This window comes from Sorghum bicolor, chromosome 2 (genome assembly GCF_000003195.3).
Source record: "Sorghum bicolor cultivar BTx623 chromosome 2, Sorghum_bicolor_NCBIv3, whole genome shotgun sequence".
NCBI lineage: Eukaryota > Viridiplantae > Streptophyta > Magnoliopsida > Poales > Poaceae > Sorghum > Sorghum bicolor.
This window is the reverse complement of record NC_012871.2, coordinates 76276471-76293692: the sequence shown is the minus strand read 5'-3', so window position 1 is coordinate 76293692 and position 17222 is coordinate 76276471. Positions and strand designations below refer to the sequence as shown.

The 17222-nt window shown below is 55.5% G+C and overlaps 1 protein-coding gene across 1 annotated transcript; it reads left to right on the top strand.

Annotated features, from left to right (window-relative positions):
- Window positions 78–16005, top strand: LOC8074439. Its single transcript, XM_021454585.1, has 5 exons — window positions 78–118; window positions 223–831; window positions 15156–15172; window positions 15361–15555; window positions 15653–16005. The coding sequence occupies exons 2-5, from the start codon at window positions 789–791 to the stop codon at window positions 15794–15796; spliced, it is 399 nt and encodes a 132-aa protein (XP_021310260.1). The 5' UTR covers window positions 78–118; window positions 223–788; the 3' UTR covers window positions 15797–16005.

The following is a 17222-nucleotide window of genomic DNA, read 5'->3' as shown; positions in this document are numbered from 1 at the left end:
TGTATTAATTTCCTTGCTTGCTTGCCCTTTTTTTTGTCTCTAGCTAACTTCTTTTTGAATCTCTCCATCTCCTTTAGAAATATGGGCTGACTTTGCCAAGGATTATATAGCAAAACGCGTGAGTTTCCCCTTTCTTAATTATTTGATATATATATGACTGATTATTTCTTCTTCCCTTACACCCTTTAATATTAATATAATATATGCTCTTTTCTCTATCAGGTTGTCATGTTGAGAGAGTTTCAAACTTTTGAGGACAAGGCCAACGCCATTAAACTTGATACTGGTGTTGATGATCGGCTTGCTAGGATGATCAAGAAGTGGCTTCTTTCCTAAGCAGAAGTTAGCCGTTGGAAAGCTTGAATATAAAACATGCATTGAAGCAAGCTTGGCTACTGTAACTTCTCTTTTTGTCTGCTTATTATGCGAATAATTTTAAGCATGATATGTTATGGATTTTTCCAGAGGATTCCATGCCTTTTTAATGATGCTGTGATGGAGTTGATGTGGGGACTCAAGAATCTTGGGAACAATTTAGAGGGTGTTTGAGACTGCTCCATAAACTCTGCTCCATAAACTCTATTTTGGAGCAGCTACACAAAAAACTGGAGTCTGTGGAGTACCTCTGCTCTTACAACTCCACCATTTTTCCTCGAACTGAGTGCGTGGAGCTGAAACCGTTTGGCTAAAACACATGGAGCGGAGCTGAAAATATAGAGCAGAGCAGTCCCAAACACCCCTTACTACCCGAAGAAAAGTTGGAGCTGACTAAAGAGGACCGTCTCCCGATGAGTAAAGAAATGATAATTTTTCTTGAACGTAATGGCTTTGCTGTTTGTCGAGGGTATCGGTAAGGGGTACCCTCAGCAATACGCATTATGAGATTGCCCGTATGAAGGTCGAAACCCTTAATTCGACGCTCTAGTCTTACGTATGCGCCGCCATCGACGGTCGCAGCCTCGAAGACGGAAATAGCCTCGAGCGAATCGGTTCAGGACTCGAGCGACGACTGCCGTCGATGACGGAAGCGGGCTCGAGCGAACCAAGAGGAGTCGGGCGCGAGGACACTGTCCGCCGCCTGACGCGCGCACGCGAGCCGGAGCATTAAATGCACCTGACGCTTCCCACCTAACACACAGGCCATGGGAGGCGTGATAGGGAGCAAGCTTCTGTCCCATCGTTCTTTTTGCAGCCTTCCCGCCGAACGACCCAGGGCGTGTCAGGACGCAAGAAACAAGGATGGAACGTCTAATCGGGACCCCCTCGAGATACCCAAGGTCAGCGCTCCAGATACCAGCGTATTACACGGCGTCCGACCCTCGACCAAACAGGGCCCCTACCCAGGAACAAGTTGGGCGTCGACTAACTTCATCACAGCTACGCCGTCGGGTCTGCCACCATACCGTACAAGCGTGCGACCTCAGGACCGGCACAAGGCGGCTGGCAGGGCAGAACACAGGAGCACGCGTAATCATCACCGAGCTATCAAGATGGGACGGCTCGAGGCCATGCCGTACGGAAGCCTCGAGTAGGTCGGCGCTCCATGCGGCTATCGATCCCTACTCTCACATCTATGCATGTACCCTGTGTCTCTCCTTGGAGCTATAAAAGGAGGGACTCAGGAATAGAAGGGAGACAGATCACAACACAAGAACACACACACTCGTACGCAGTAGAGCTGCGCACTTCATACCACGCTTGTATTCGCCCCTGTACAAGCACTTAGGTGCAAGATAATACAAACTCTCTCCCCCCCCCGCTGGACGTAGGGCCTTCTCTTGCCCGAACCAGGATAAATCTCAGTGTCTTCTTGCATCACCATCCGGAAAGGGGAGCACGCATACAAATTTACTCGTTGGTGTGACCCCCCGGGGGATAAAACACCGACAGTTGGCGCGCCAGGTAGGGCTCCTGCGTGTTTTTCACCGATTTCCCACCACTTTCCGGATGGCTACTCCTGCCTCGCCGCTTCCGCGCTCCACGGTGATTTGGTTTGGGAGTCTCGAGTTCATGTCTACGGGCTCCGGCTACGACATGATCTTGCTCTCAGTCAAAGGACCAGGAGGAGTCCGCGTTACGCCAGCACGGTTGAAGGCTCCAAGACGCCCTCACCACCACGCCTCCCCGCCTAAGAAGAGGCGCGGGCAGCACCACCGCGGCCCCTCTGCTTCAGCGCGACCAACAACTCGCGTAAGGCAGGATGTGGGCCACAAGGCAGCGACACCGTGTGACCAAGCAACCAGCACGACGATTCGGCATCACGCGACGACGGGGGAAGACGCGTCTCGCGCGCCCTCCCCCACCGCAGCTAGGCAACGTCCACACGGGTTGTTCTCCCCAAGGGCGGCACTGCCGTTCGGGTTGGATAACGCCGCGGCGTCTCTCGCCAAGACGATATGCCCAAACGCTCAGACGTACGTGGAAAGACCAATGGTCATCCCACGTAGCTCTGAAGCGCGGCGGCCGACGTCTGAACTGCCAGACCTTTCCCGAGTACGAGGCCTCCGCCGTCTAGGCCCCGGACGATACTTGATCACCTCCCTCAGGCAGCGATGGCTGGAGGAAGGACGTGGGTGTTTCCACGCTGCCGAACCGAACTCCGACTCCGAGACAAACAGCTATGACCCTACGAGGGAATGCTATCACCTCGACGGGGCGGCAGAAACCACCGACGAGACACGGGATGCTGCTGTGGGCGGTCGAGCCCCCGCGGCGCAAGAAGACCCCAGGACGCCTGGGAACAACGGACGGCTCGACCCTCTTCCTCATGAAGATAGAACTGCGCAGCTCGCACAGCTGCGGGAGCTCAAGATGAAGCTCGACGAAGATCGCGAGCGCCTCGTCCTACTCGAGCAAACCCTCGAACAAGACCTGCCCTACCCGCCGGGCGGAAGTGTCCGCAGACGCGCTCGAGAGGTACATCGACAGATCGTCGGCGACACAGAGGCGGAGCAACCTGTCAGCCGTTTCCCTCGAGCAGGCCAGAATGTAGTGGCAGCAACCATGCTGCTACGTAACATGCCAGAACCATCAAATTCCCAGGCCCGACGAATTCGAGATGAAGTTCAGACATTGCTCCGGGTGGCAGCAGTTCAACAAGCCGAAAGTTCGGCATCTAGACGACGAGGAGCTGCCACAGAGAAGCGCGACGAACAGCCTCTAATCGAAGAGGAGGTGTCTGTCCAGCAACAACCTCCCCCTCGAGGTAGAAAGACCGCTCTCATCCTCCCTGCCGACAATCAACGTCGACACGACGCGCGACACGACGTCAAAGAAAATAGACGCCGCCGGCACGGGGACGCGGAAGAACGTGGTTATAGCGCGCATCGCGGTGGGAGGTACGACAGCGACGAGGACCGGGTGGTCCCCGAGCCACCGGGCCCGCGGGTGTTCAGCAGGGCGATTCGCAGCACGCCCCTGCCTAGTCCATTCCGACCCCCAACCAGCATCGCGAAGTACAATGGAGAAACCAAGCCAGAGCTATGGTTGGCCGATTTCAGGCTGGCTTGTCAGCTAGGAGGCGCTCGGGGGGATGATCGAGCCATCATCAGACAGCTACCCCTTTTCCTCTCCGACACCGCCCGTCGATGGCTCGAGGAACTCCCGGCCAATCAGATTCACAACTGGGTCGACCTGGTCAGAGTCTTCGAGGGTAATTTCAAAGGGACCTATATACGGCCAGGGAACTCGTGGGACCTCAGCAAATGCAAACAGAAGTCAGGAGAGACTCTACGGGAGTACGCTCGACGCTTCTCGAAGCAGCGCACTGAGTTGCCACACATCCCCGACCACGACGTCATCTTGGCGTTTGTCTCGGGCACCACCAGTCGAGACTTGGTGCGGGAATTAGGCCGCAATCGACCTCAGACCGTCGACGAGCTGATGGACGTAGTAGCTAACTACGCGGCAGGGGAGGAGGCAGTCGGCGCCTTCTTCAGCTCAGAAGGAAGAAAAGGCAAGCAGCCCGTCGACGAAGATGGGACTTCCAGTCGAGGCCTCAAGAAAAATAAAAGGAAGCAGAAAGTACGGCAGTTCCACCAGGGAGATTCGGGCGACGACCTCGTCGCCACGATGGATCGAAAGAAGCCGCGAGGGATTCCGGAGGGAGGCATCTTCGATAAGATGTTGGAGGAGCCGTGCCCTTACCATAAGGGAGGCGCTAACCACAAACTCAAGGACTGTCGCATGCTGAGAAAGCATTTCGACGGTCAGGGGTTCAAAAAAGATACGCGCGAGGACTCCAAGAAGGAGAAGGCTGGCGGCAAGGAGGACAACAAAGATGACGACGGCTTCCCCGCCGTCCACGACTGCTACATGATCTATGGCGGGCCTTCGACTCAGTTGACCGCGAGGCAACGCAAAAGGGAGCGTCGCGAAGTCTTTGCAGCAAGAATGGCGGTGCCCCAATATCTTAGCTGGTCGAGCACTCCCATCACCTTCGACCGAGAAGATCACCCTGACAAGGTGGTCGCCCCAGGCGTCTACCCGCTCGTCGTCGACCCCATCATCATCAACACTCGACTCTCGAAAGTGCTGATGGATGGTGGCAGCAGCCTCAACATCATCTACCTCGAGACCCTCGACCTCCTCGGCATCGACAGAGGACGCCTCCAGCCAAGCGCCGGCGGTTTCCATGGCGTCGTACCAGGGAAAAAGGCACTGCCAGTAGGTCGAATCGACCTACCGGTCTGCTTCGGCACGGCGGCCAACTTCAGGAAAGAGACCCTCACCTTTGAGGTGGTCGGGTTCCGAGGCACGTACCACGCCATCATCGGGCGCCCGGGCTACGCCAAGTTCATGGCTATACCCAACTACACATACTTGAAGCTGAAGATGCCTGGTCCCAAAGGCGTCATCACCGTCAGTTCCTCCTTCGAGCACGCGTACGAGTGCGACGTCGAGTGCGTCGAGTACGGGGAGGCGGTCGAGAGCTCCACCGAGCTCGTTGCAAAGCTCGAAGCCATGGCCGCTGAGGCTCCAGAACCTAAACTTCATGCGGGCAGCTTCGAGGCGGCGGAAGGAACTAAGAAGATCCCGCTCGACCCCAAAAACTCCGACGGCAAGGTGCTGACGATCAGCACCGACCTCGACCCCAAATAGGAAGCCGTGCTCGTCGACTTTCTCCGTGCGAATGCTGATATGTTTGCATGGAGTCCCTCGGATATGCCGGGCATACCAAGGGAAGTCGCCGAGCACTCCTTGGAGATTCGAGCCGGTTCCAAGCCAGTGAAGCAGCGGTTGCGCCGATTCGACGAGGAAAAGCGCAAGATCATTGGCGAGGAAGTCCACAAGCTTTTGACGGCCGGATTCATCAAGGAGGTTCATCATCCTGACTGGTTAGCGAACCCTGTATTAGTTAAGAAAAAGAATGGAAAAATGAGGATGTGTGTCGATTATACTAGTTTGAATAAAGCATGTCCGAAAGTTCCTTTTCCATTACCACGCATTGATCAGATTGTCGATTCTACCGCGGGATGTGAAACCCTTTCTTTCCTTGATGCTTATTCCGGTTACCATCAAATAAAAATGAAGGAGTCCGACCAGCTCGCGACCTCTTTCATCACGCCTTTTGGGATGTATTGCTACGTGACCATGCCATTCGGGCTTCGAAACGCCGGAGCCACGTATCAACGTTGCATGCTCCACGTTTTCGGCAAACACATAGGCTCAACGGTCGAGGCTTACGTCGACGACATTGTCGTCAAGTCAAAGCAGCGAGGAGACCTGATCCAGGACCTCGAGGTTGCCTTCAGCTGCTTACGCACCAGCCGGATCAAGCTTAATCCCGAGAAGTGCGTTTTCGGCGTGCCTCGAGGCATGCTCTTAGGATACATTGTTTCACAGCGCGGTATCGAGGCCAACCCCGAGAAGGTCTCGGCCATCACGAAAATGGGGCCAATCCGAGACATCAAGGGTGTCCAGAGAGTCACGGGGTGCCTGGCGGCTCTGAGCCGTTTCATCTCGAGACTAGGAGAAAAGGCATTACCATTATATCGACTCCTGAAGAAGGTCGACCGCTTTTCTTGGACCCCCGAGGCCGAAGAAGCACTCGAAAAACTGAAGAAGACGCTGACCTCGGCACCAGTCCTGGTTCCACCTCAACCTGCGGAGCCTCTACTCCTCTACGTCGCGTCGACGGCCCAGGTCGTCAGCGCGGCGGTGGTGGTCGAAAGACAAGAAGAGGGTCACGCGCTGCCGGTCCAAAGGCCAGTCTATTTCGTCAGCGAGGTGCTCTCGGAGACCAAGGCGCGTTACCCCCAAATCCAGAAGCTGATCTACGCCGTAATCCTTGCCCGCCGCAAATTACAGCATTACTTCCTTGGTCACCCTATCACGGTGGTCTCTTCTTTCCCTTTGGGCGAGATAATCCAGAGCAAGGAGGCCACGGGAAGGATAGCAAAGTGGTCGGTCGAGCTCATGAACGAGACTCTCACTTACGCGCCTCGAAAGGCCATCAAATCGCAAGCCCTGGTAGACTTCGTCGCGGAATGGACGGACTCCCAGCTTCCCCCAACTCAGGTCCAGGCGGAGCTGTGGACAATGTATTTCGACGGGTCACTCATGAAAACTGGGGCAGGGGCCGGCCTACTATTCATCTCACCCTTGGGCGTCCACATGAGGTATATAATCAGGATTCACTTCGCCGCATCTAACAATGTCGCAGAGTATGAGGCCCTCGTCAACGGTCTCAAGATCGCTATCGAGTTAGGAGTCCGACGCCTCGACGTCCGAGGCGACTCCCAACTCGTCATCGACCAGGTAATGAAAGCCTCGAGTTGCCATGACCCAAAAATGGAGGCATACTGCAAGGAGGTGCGACGACTCGAAGACAAATTCCACGGCCTCGAACTTGTCCATGTCGCTCGACGCTACAACGAGGCAGCCGATGAACTCGCCAAGATTGCGTCTACCAGAGGCACAGTGCCGCCTGATGCGTTCTCAAAGGATCTACACGAGCCATCCGTCGACCTAGGCACGGGGGCTGGCGTCGACGCCACCATCGACCAACCAACCAATGCTGTCGATGCGCTCTTGTTGGAGGAAGAGGTGATAGAAATAGAACGACGACCGGGTCGACCATTCGATTGGCGCACACCGTTCCTCGACTGCCTTATCCGCGGTGAGTTGCCAGAAGACAGGACAGAAGCTCGTCGTATCGCTCGACGGGCCAAATCATATGCGATCTACGGTGAAGACAACGAGCTATATCGACGGAGCCCGACGGGGATCTTACAGCGCTGCATCACCATAGAGGAAGGCCGAAAACTCCTCGACGACCTACACTCGGGGGCTTGTGGCCACCACGCCGCCCCGCGGACCCTTGTAGGAAACGCTTTTCGGCAAGGTTTTTACTGGCCAACGGCCGTGGCGGATGCCATCGAGCTAGTACGCTCGTGTCATGGGTGCCAATTCTACGCCAAACAGACGCACCTGCCCGCCCACGCTCTTCAGATGATCCCCATCACCTGGCCGTTTGCGGTGTGGGGACTCGATTTAGTAGGACCTTTACAAAAGGCGAAAGGAGGGTATACCCATTTGCTGGTGGCTATCGACAAGTTCTCCAAATGGATCGAGGCTCGGCCCATCACCAACATCCGCTCCGAGCAGGCCGTCCTTTTCTTCTCCGACATCATCCATCGGTTTGGGATCCCCAATGTCATCATCACCGACAACGGCACCCAGTTCACTGGCAGAAAGTTCCTGGATTTCTGCGATCAGCATCACATCCGTGTGAACTGGTCCGCAGTAGCCCACCCCCGAACTAACGGCCAGGTTGAGCGTGCCAACGGCATGATTTTGCAAGGACTCAAGCCGAGGATCTACAATCGATTGAAGAAGTTCGGCAAGAGATGGGTCGAGGAGCTTTCCTCGGTCCTATGGAGCCTAAGGACAACGCCAAGCAGGGCCACCAAATACACCCCGTTCTTCATGGTCTACGGCTCTGAGGCTATCCTCCCCACAGACCTCGAGTATGGGTCACCTCGACTCAAGGCTTACAACGAGCAATCGAACAAAGAAGCTCAAGAAAACGCGGTCGACCAACTCGAGGAGGCTCGAGACATGGCCCTCCTCAACTCTGCTAGATATCAGCAGAGACTCCGACGTTACCACGACAAGCACGTGCGCAAGAGGGACCTCAACGTAGGCGACCTTGTCTTACGACGCCGGCAAAGCAACCAAGGACGCCACAAGCTGACCCCACCTTGGGAAGGCCCGTATGTGGTGGCCGAGGTCCTTAAGCCAGGAACGTACAAACTGGCGGACGAAAAGGGGGCAGTCTTCACCAACGCATGGAACATCGAACAGCTACGTCGATTCTACCCCTAGAAGTCCTAGAATTACGATCCTACTTTTTGTACGAAGACTTTGTAAATGAACGCATGAATAAATAAAGTCTTTCCCTCGATCGGCTTCTTTCTGTACCAAAAATAGTTACGAGTGATAGTCTCGACGTCAAAAGGGGATGCCGACCATGACCCATCATAGTCCGCACCCCCTCGGGGGCTACCAGAGGGACGACCCCTCCCCAAGCGTCGAAAAAGCCAAAAAGTTTCTCTCTTTCCTACTCAGTAAACCTTGAACGATCGAGTAGTCGAGGCGCCTCGAGCCCCTCGAGGTCCGAAGGATAGCGAGCCTGAGAACACCTACGCCCCCGGGCTATGGAAACTCTACTCACTCCCTCACCCTCGAGGCGATCGAAGCTGTCTTTTATTTACGAAAAATCGAACAAGGAACACGTGTGTAGGCGCAAAAAGAAATAAAAGAACCTCGAGTGGAAAGACAAACAAACATTTAAACAACCACAAAAATACTGTATCGCTTAAAAATAGGATTAACAGAGTTTTATACAAGGGGCCCCAGGCACCCCGAGCAGGCTCGCAGGCCTCAGTCCATGGTACGATCCTCGCCACCCTCACCTCCGCCCGAGCTAGCCTCAGGAGGGAGCACCTCAGGCTCAAAGAGCTTGGCCAACCTTTCTCCAGGAGCCTCCGCGTCGTCGATCAAGGCATGGAGCCTCTCCTCGTTCTCCGCGTCGGTCTTGGAGATGTCGGTGACGAAGCCATGGGATACCACCTCCATGTCGTAGGAGAAGCCCGAGCAGACAACCGCCATCGCCCGCTTCACCCCGATGTGGAGAGCATCCCGCACCCGATCTCGCAGCGTTGCGCCTATGTAGCACAACTGGTCGATCAGGGCGTCGCCTCGAGTGTCCTCCCTCGACTCATCCATAGGCTCGACCTCCCAAGAGGCCGAGAGATCGCTTATTGCCGTCCGCACTCGACGGTTCAGAGCAACCTCAGCCTCGAGCTGAGCCTTGGCGTTGCGAGCCTCGGCTTGGGCGGCCAGGAGTTCGTCCTTGAGCCCTACAAACGCCAATACAGAGAAGGTTTAGAAAAAACTCAAGCACACCTCGAAAAGGAAATTCGACAAAGGAAACATACCTTTGATGCTCTCCTCTAGAGCCGTGTTCTCGCCAACCAATCCGGTATTGGCACGCTCGATCTCTCTGTTGGAGCGTGCCAGCTCAGTATTTGCGACGCGGAGATCTTCGATCACCCTGCCAGCCTGGGCGACGGCTCCACTCTTCTCCAGCAGTTCTCCCTTCAGACGCTCGACGTCGTCGGAGAGACTGCGGGATCGAGCTCGCTCTATCTCGAGGTCTTCGAGGGCTTTCTTCTTCGCGTCCTCGGCGGCACCTCTGGCGACCTCATTGTCCACGTACGCCACCTTCATCTTCTGGAAGGTATCGCGGAGGGAGTCCAGGTCGGTTTGGAGAAGGCCCTTTTCCTTGTCCAGATCCGCGATGACGCTCTTGTGGGACAGGACTTCCTCCCGGGCTCTGGACGCGGCCTCCTCGACTGTAAGAGTCCGCTCTCGTAGCCGCACCGCCTCCTCCTCCGCCTTCTTCGAGACCTCTCGGGCCTCGGCCAAAGCAGCCTCCCTCACTTTCTTCTCCTCCTCGAGTGCTATAAGATCTTTGTAAGCTTTAAGCAGCTTTTCCTGCGACTCGAGGAGTTGGTCCTTGAGGAGGGAAAGCTGCTCCCATCCGCCCCTCGTGGCGTGAATGAAGCTAGATTTGATGCGAGAGGTCTCTTTCATATCCTGCGAATCAGGGGTCAGGGGGATTAGAACATAGAAACCCAAAAGCACCACCAAGATTGGAGCTCGAGAAACACTTACAAAATAAGCTGGGCCAAGCCCGTTGTTGATGACGTCCGATAGGAGCCCCACCACGTGTTTCATCCAAAGGCGGAGCTCCTCGACGTGCTCCCACTTCTCGACCTCCTTCTTGTCGTCGAGGAAGATATTGGGCTCGGACGGGTCGCTGGAAGCTCGGATACGAATCCGATCGGGACACCAGTTCTCCATCTCCCGATCGGCCCGCACCTTGACGCCGCGGAGAAAGTTCTCGACGGTCTCGAGGGAACCCCCGTGGCGCAAGAACAGGTCGGCGAGGCAAGGGAACCGCCCGTCGTCATCCACCGTCTTCCATGTACCGTCCTTGCTCCCAGACGACCCGATCTCGTCCTCCTCAGAGGGAAAGCGGTCCTCCCACGCTCGACGCTCCCGGAGGAACCCTGGGGCGATCCCGTCCATGCCGTAGAGTGTCCTCTTGATCTCGGACTCGGGGTCGGTGGGGGTGCGCATCATGCAGGCGAGCGCCACCACTCCGTCCGCTCGCCCCGACTCTGCCCGGATCGCGGCAGGCGCCCCCGGGAGAAGCCACGCTGGGGTGGGAGGCCCGTACACCGGCAAGTCTCCCTCTTGATCGCCGGGCTCTTGCGACGCCTGCGGCGCCGGTCCGGCCAAAATTTGAGGCGGGGGCTCGAGTGGCTCGTTCTCTTGGCCCCCCAGCTGCTGTTGCCGCCCCAGCTGCTGCCGCTGCTCGTCCTGCTGATGCTGCAGTTGCTCCTCCGGCTGGGGTTGCTGCTGCTGCTCCTCCAGTGACGGCTGCGCCGCCTCGCGCTCCAGCGCCTCCTCCTCCACCATCTTCCGTTGCGTCTCGAGGGCTCGAAGGCCTGCGGGCCAGGGAGTCCGTCCTGCGACGTTGGGAGTCGACGCCTCTTCCTCCATGGGTCGAACGCCCCCAGACGCTTCGTTACCATCAGACGTATCGCTGATGGTGATGGGTTCCCCCTCGACCCCCAATCGAGGGGGCTCGGGGGCTCCCTCTGACGCTCGCGTCTGGGGGGTCGCATCATGAGTCGGTGGCGGCGGAGTAGGCGCGGGACGAGGCGAAGCCATCTCGACGCCAGCTGAAGGTTGGGTGCTTGACGGGCCTGCAAAACAAAGGGTAAGGGTCAGACGTTATGATAACCGACGTAATAATATCGCGACACCCAGGAATTAACTACGAACCTGGTTCCGTGGAGGCGGCACCCGTTCTGAGCCTCTTGGCCATCGATGGTTGGGCCTGCTCGAGGGTCCGTTTCAGCCTGAGAAAAAGGCAGCATGTGAGGAAAGGTGAGAGAATGAGGGGACAAAGACCACAACAACAAAAGGGCTTACCCCACGGGCAGAACGGCTCGCCTTCCGCCACCCCGACCAGCGGGCCTCGGGCCACCCCGCGTCGGGGCGCTAGGCCCCTCGAGGGCAGAAACTGGCCTAGGTACGTCGGATCCCGCTTGGCGGGCGCCGGGACTCGCGCTCCTACGGCCGGCGTCTCCTTTCTCAGAGGCCGCAGCGCGACCGCGGGTCAGCGGCCCCGACGCCTGGGACCTAGCCGGACCGCTCTCCCTGGGCGCCAGGGGAGGGCGCGGTGCGTCCTGGCCCGCCTTGAGCGCGGAAGGAGCGTCGGGCCGGGGACGACGAGACCCGCTCGGACCCTCCTCCGGCGCCTCCGTCCGGGGGGCATCGACGTCATCTCGAGGAGGGCCCTCGAGGATCCGATCGAGACGCGACGCCATCCCCTCGGAGTCGTCGCTACTCTCGTCGTCGTCATCGTCATCGTTGGGGGATTCTTCCTCAGGCTCCCCCCTCTGCCTGGATTTGGCTCGACGCACCTCTAATGCTTGGCGGTCGAGATTCTTCTTTTTCTCCCCCTTTTTTGCGGAGTCCTTGGCAGACTTCAACTTCTCGGCGGATTGGCGTCGTTTGTCGCGATCGACCTCGTCCTCCTTTACTGGAGGCCTCGAGGACCGGACATCAATCCGACCCTGCCAAAACTAAGGTAGACTTAGAAAAAAAGAGAGGGGAGAGGGGAAACCTAGAATCGAGGATGCGCGCAAGAAGAAAGCGTACCAGATCGATCGAGCCTGCGTCGGGTCGCATAGGGAAGCCGTTGACGTGCTCCGGCTTAAAATCACCGGCAATTGCGGCCCTGACTCGGGCCGCGACTTCATCGTCCGTCGGAGGCTCGCTGGACATCCGACATGCCTCGAGGTCCCGAGACGAGACGCCAGGACCCATCTCGTCCATCCTCAGCGGTCGTGACATCAGAGGGAGAACTCTCCGATGATGGACGGCCGAGAGGATGAGGGCGGCGGTCAAACCTTCCTGGCGAAGCTTCTTCAGGGCGTCGAGGAGAGGGTCGAGCCGAGGCTGATGAGCTTGGACGATGCCGTACGTCCAGTCCGCTGGGCGCTCCAAGATCAGACGGCCCGAGTAGGGAGGTAGGAGGTTGTCGTCGTTCCGCAGGTAGAACCATTGAGAGTCCCAACCGGCATGGTTGGTCGACAACCCTACCGGGATGTACTCCCGCGGCCGGTCCGTCTTCCCCGTCTTCTGCACCAGATTGAGGCAACCCGCTCGCACGGGTTTCCTCACGCCCGTGGTTCCGGTGGAGGCGTGAAACAGCTCGCCCCTGTAGAGGTGGAGCCACAGCTCCCAGTGCGGCATCATCCCTAGGAAGCCCTCACACACGGCGGCGAAGACCGCCGCCACGGTGATGGCGTTCGGGGAGAAGTGCTGCAGCTCCACCCCATAATGGAAGCAGAGGGCCCGCATGAAGCGGCTTGGAGGCGCGCCCAGACCGTGGCGGTGGAACTTGGCGAACGACACCACGTAGCCCTCGGGTGGCTGAGGCGCCCTGTGGCTCGCTGGCGGCGCGATCCACTCTGGCGACGACAGCGAGGTGCGGCGGCGCAGCAGTCCCTCCTTCTCGAGCTCTAACAGCCGGCGCTCCGTCATCGACGACGGGCGCCAGTCATCGGCGGCGACGAGTCTTACAGGCATCTTGGCTAGCGGGACGGTGGGTTCGCTACGGCTCGAGGGGGCGTGTGCGCGTGAGATGACGAGAAAGCAAAGGCAGCAAAGGAACGAGAGCGAGAAGGCGGAAGGGAGAGGAACGGCGGTGACGCGACGACATATTTATAGGCAGCTGTCCGCCAACGGACAGATCCGAGAAGTAAGGTAACTCCCCCCATAAATGCGCCGCCTGACAGCTCTCTCCCTCTCTCCTCGCAGGCCGGACTCTCCGAATTCCTCGCCGATACGGTGTCGTAACGTCATCCGCCTAAAAAGATGCGCCCAACGGGCAGAAATGCGAACCGCCACGACTGTTTCCTTCTTTCGTAAGCCAAGGGACATAACCGCAAAAGTCTCGGGAGGTCGATGGCTGGCCCGCCGAAAGGGTTCGACAGCCGATCTCGAGCGCTAGAGTCAGGGATCCCCAGCGAGCGGTCGAAGATCGAGGCCCGCCTCGAGGACTCGCTGGTGATGTTCAAGGTAGGGTCGAGACAGTCGAGAGGAATCCCCCCGAAGGGAGGCATCGAGCCGCTGGACTCTATCGAATGAGACCAGTATCCCCGACCACGTCGACCCTGCTTTATGAGGACGCCTCCGGGCTACAGCTGACCCCCTCGAAAGGGGCACAGGTTCTCACTTGGACTACCCACTAGGAACTCAATTTGGGATGGAAGACGCTCGCTCTATCGAGAGTACGTCGAAACCCCCGGGCAAAAACGAGCCAGTCAGAACCTTCCACCACTGGTGTCGAAAGCGTTTCTGCGAATTAGAAACATAACCCTCGAAGGAGTCAAAAATTCCTCCGAGGGCTCGGGGGCTACCCCGCGGGGTCGCTCGCGCGCCCCCACGAAAATTCGACCGCAAATCAAAACCTCCATTCGAGCGCTAGCGCTCAAATGGAGGCTCGGGGGCTACTGTCGAGGGTATCGGTAAGGGGTACCCTCAGCAATACGCATTATGAGATTGCCCGTATGAAGGTCGAAACCCTTAATTCGACGCTCTAGTCTTACGTATGCGCCGCCATCGACGGTCGCAGCCTCGAAGACGGAAATAGCCTCGAGCGAATCGGTTCAGGACTCGAGCGACGACTGCCGTCGATGACGGAAGCGGGCTCGAGCGAACCAAGAGGAGTCGGGCGCGAGGACACTGTCCGCCGCCTGACGCGCGCACGCGAGCCGGAGCATTAAATGCACCTGACGCTTCCCACCTAACACACAGGCCATGGGAGGCGTGATAGGGAGCAAGCTTCTGTCCCATCGTTCTTTTTGCAGCCTTCCCGCCGAACGACCCAGGGCGTGTCAGGACGCAAGAAACAAGGATGGAACGTCTAATCGGGACCCCCTCGAGATACCCAAGGTCAGCGCTCCAGATACCAGCGTATTACACGGCGTCCGACCCTCGACCAAACAGGGCCCCTACCCAGGAACAAGTTGGGCGTCGACTAACTTCATCACAGCTACGCCGTCGGGTCTGCCACCATACCGTACAAGCGTGCGACCTCAGGACCGGCACAAGGCGGCTGGCAGGGCAGAACACAGGAGCACGCGTAATCATCACCGAGCTATCAAGATGGGACGGCTCGAGGCCATGCCGTACGGAAGCCTCGAGTAGGTCGGCGCTCCATGCGGCTATCGATCCCTACTCTCACATCTATGCATGTACCCTGTGTCTCTCCTTGGAGCTATAAAAGGAGGGACTCAGGAATAGAAGGGAGACAGATCACAACACAAGAACACACACACTCGTACGCAGTAGAGCTGCGCACTTCATACCACGCTTGTATTCGCCCCTGTACAAGCACTTAGGTGCAAGATAATACAAACTCTCTCCCCCCCCGCTGGACGTAGGGCCTTCTCTTGCCCGAACCAGGATAAATCTCAGTGTCTTCTTGCATCACCATCCGGAAAGGGGAGCACGCATACAAATTTACTCGTTGGTGTGACCCCCCGGGGGATAAAACACCGACACTGTTAAACCACAAATGGTGAGCACCCACCCCCATCCTTAATTTTCAAATGCTTATCTGCTTTATTGCTCCCTCTTATACCTACTATTAGCGTTTTAATAGTATGTGCCCTTTAAGCCTTTAATACTTCTGCTTACTAAAGTTTTTAATGTAATATTTTCTTTATGTTTTTCTATTAGTGCTGAAGCAATGTTCCTGGTATGCAGGTTAATGACCGAACTATTGAGATGGCTTACGCCCTATGTGAGAATAAACATGCTAAATCCTTGCAAGATATGGAAGATATTAGTGGCGTCATGAAGAAGGTATCAGGCATTAACTTTGATGACTGGGACTCTTTAAAACGTGTGTTTGTTGTCAAGATCATAATATGTTACCCTGAAGAAACAGAAAACTCTAAGGTAAATAAAAAAATGCGCTGCAAATATGCTCTTAATAGCTAATTGCCGATATGGAAACTTTATGCAGCTAATGACCCAAAATCGGTTCTTCTTTCAGATGTTTTCAGATAATGAGCTATCAAAATTGCTGTCTATAGCGCCTAGTCTGGAGGGTAAGCTCTTTATTAAGAATACTTGCATGGAAATCTACGAAGACATTGTATTCGCTCGTGCAGTTAGGGTAAAGAGTGTTGAAGACTGAAGTCCTTGGTCAAGCAAGGAAGTACAATTCAGTAGCTAGCTGACCTGACCTCTGAAGCGGCGAAGCGCACTAGGTGATTATTTGTGTACATTGATTACGAATCTCTGTGCTAAACGAGATCCGAGGAAATTGACTAGCCGATCCATCGATGAATTGAAGCTTTGTCATCCTTTCTTATTTTGCTGCGTCGTCGTTAGGAGTACTTAGATCAATTTAATATACATATATCTATATATCAACTCCTACGAAAGTCATCTCCTATATATAAGTTTGTGTGTGACGATGAAGTGGATATAGTCCACGTCTGACCCGCGTGCGTCGGTCGATTCCGTCGTCAAATTGTGTCTCCTCGCTCGTCGCGGTCGTACAACTGCCACCGTCGTAGGCTTACAGCTAGCTGTTACTCCTCTGTCAACCAGACTTTTCTTTACACGCGTACAATCGTACATAGTACTTTGAAAAGAAATCATCTCATGAAACCTCATGCTCTGTTCTTCACAATATTAAACATCATGGATGCCCTGTTGCTGAAACAGTATGTATGCGCGTGTGCTTAGATTGCTTCAAGGGCATTGACTAGCTAGCACGTGCATCTTACAAAATCCTTATTACTGTATATCATCGTGTGAAATCGATGATGATGATTGAAGTCAAAAGACACGTCCACAGGATATATTATTACACCGTCGTTCCTCCGGACTTGACAATGCAACTAACGTAACCCATATATATATATAGTAACCATGCATTAGTAGTAGCAGGAATAATAATGGCGGCGCGCTAGCGTACCATCATTTACGTACTCTTAGTACGTACTAAACTTTTGTTTCGATCGGCGGCCGGCACGCATGTGGACATGACGGAATTGCATGACATTTGCTCCCATTAATTGAAAGCAACGTCTCTCAGCGCTAAATTCTGAAACTAGTTGCATCAGCTATATATATCAACGAGACACACGTACGTTCGTTTGCAACTTGCAAGATGATCGATTTCGTTTAGTTTGTACCCGTTCTAGTTGTACACTAATTTGTTCATGCATGCGACGATTTATTTAATTTGCAGTGTGACCCAAGAGAAAAGAAAATAATGGAAAGTGAAACGGATGGCAAATGAAAAGGGGTTGCCAATTCCGACTTCCTAGCAACATCCAAATCCAAAGTATAATTCCAATCTGGAGTCCCTTTTTTATCCCCAAAACAACATCAACTGAAAATAATATAATATACTCCAAACACTTTTTTTTTTGAAAAAAAAATTAAAGGCTGGCAGTAGCCAGTAATTAAACCACGCCTGAGCCTGACCAAGTGCACGCACACTCCTCGCTTGCAAGTTGCATAAAACCGACGGCCAGGGGCCTAAGCAAACAAGTCTGATATATATGAGATGGCCAACAGATTGAAGGCCGCGGCATCCGGTGGGCAAT

Bases quoted from the DNA above. Each gene is read 5' to 3' on its own strand.
- LOC8074439 (XM_021454585.1), top strand. From the start codon at position 789: ATGAGTAAAGAAATGATAATTTTTCTTGAACGTAATGGCTTTG. The intron at 15,556-15,652 runs GTAAATAAAAAA...TTCTTCTTTCAG, and splicing joins AAGAAACAGAAAACTCTAAG to ATGTTTTCAGATAATGAGCT.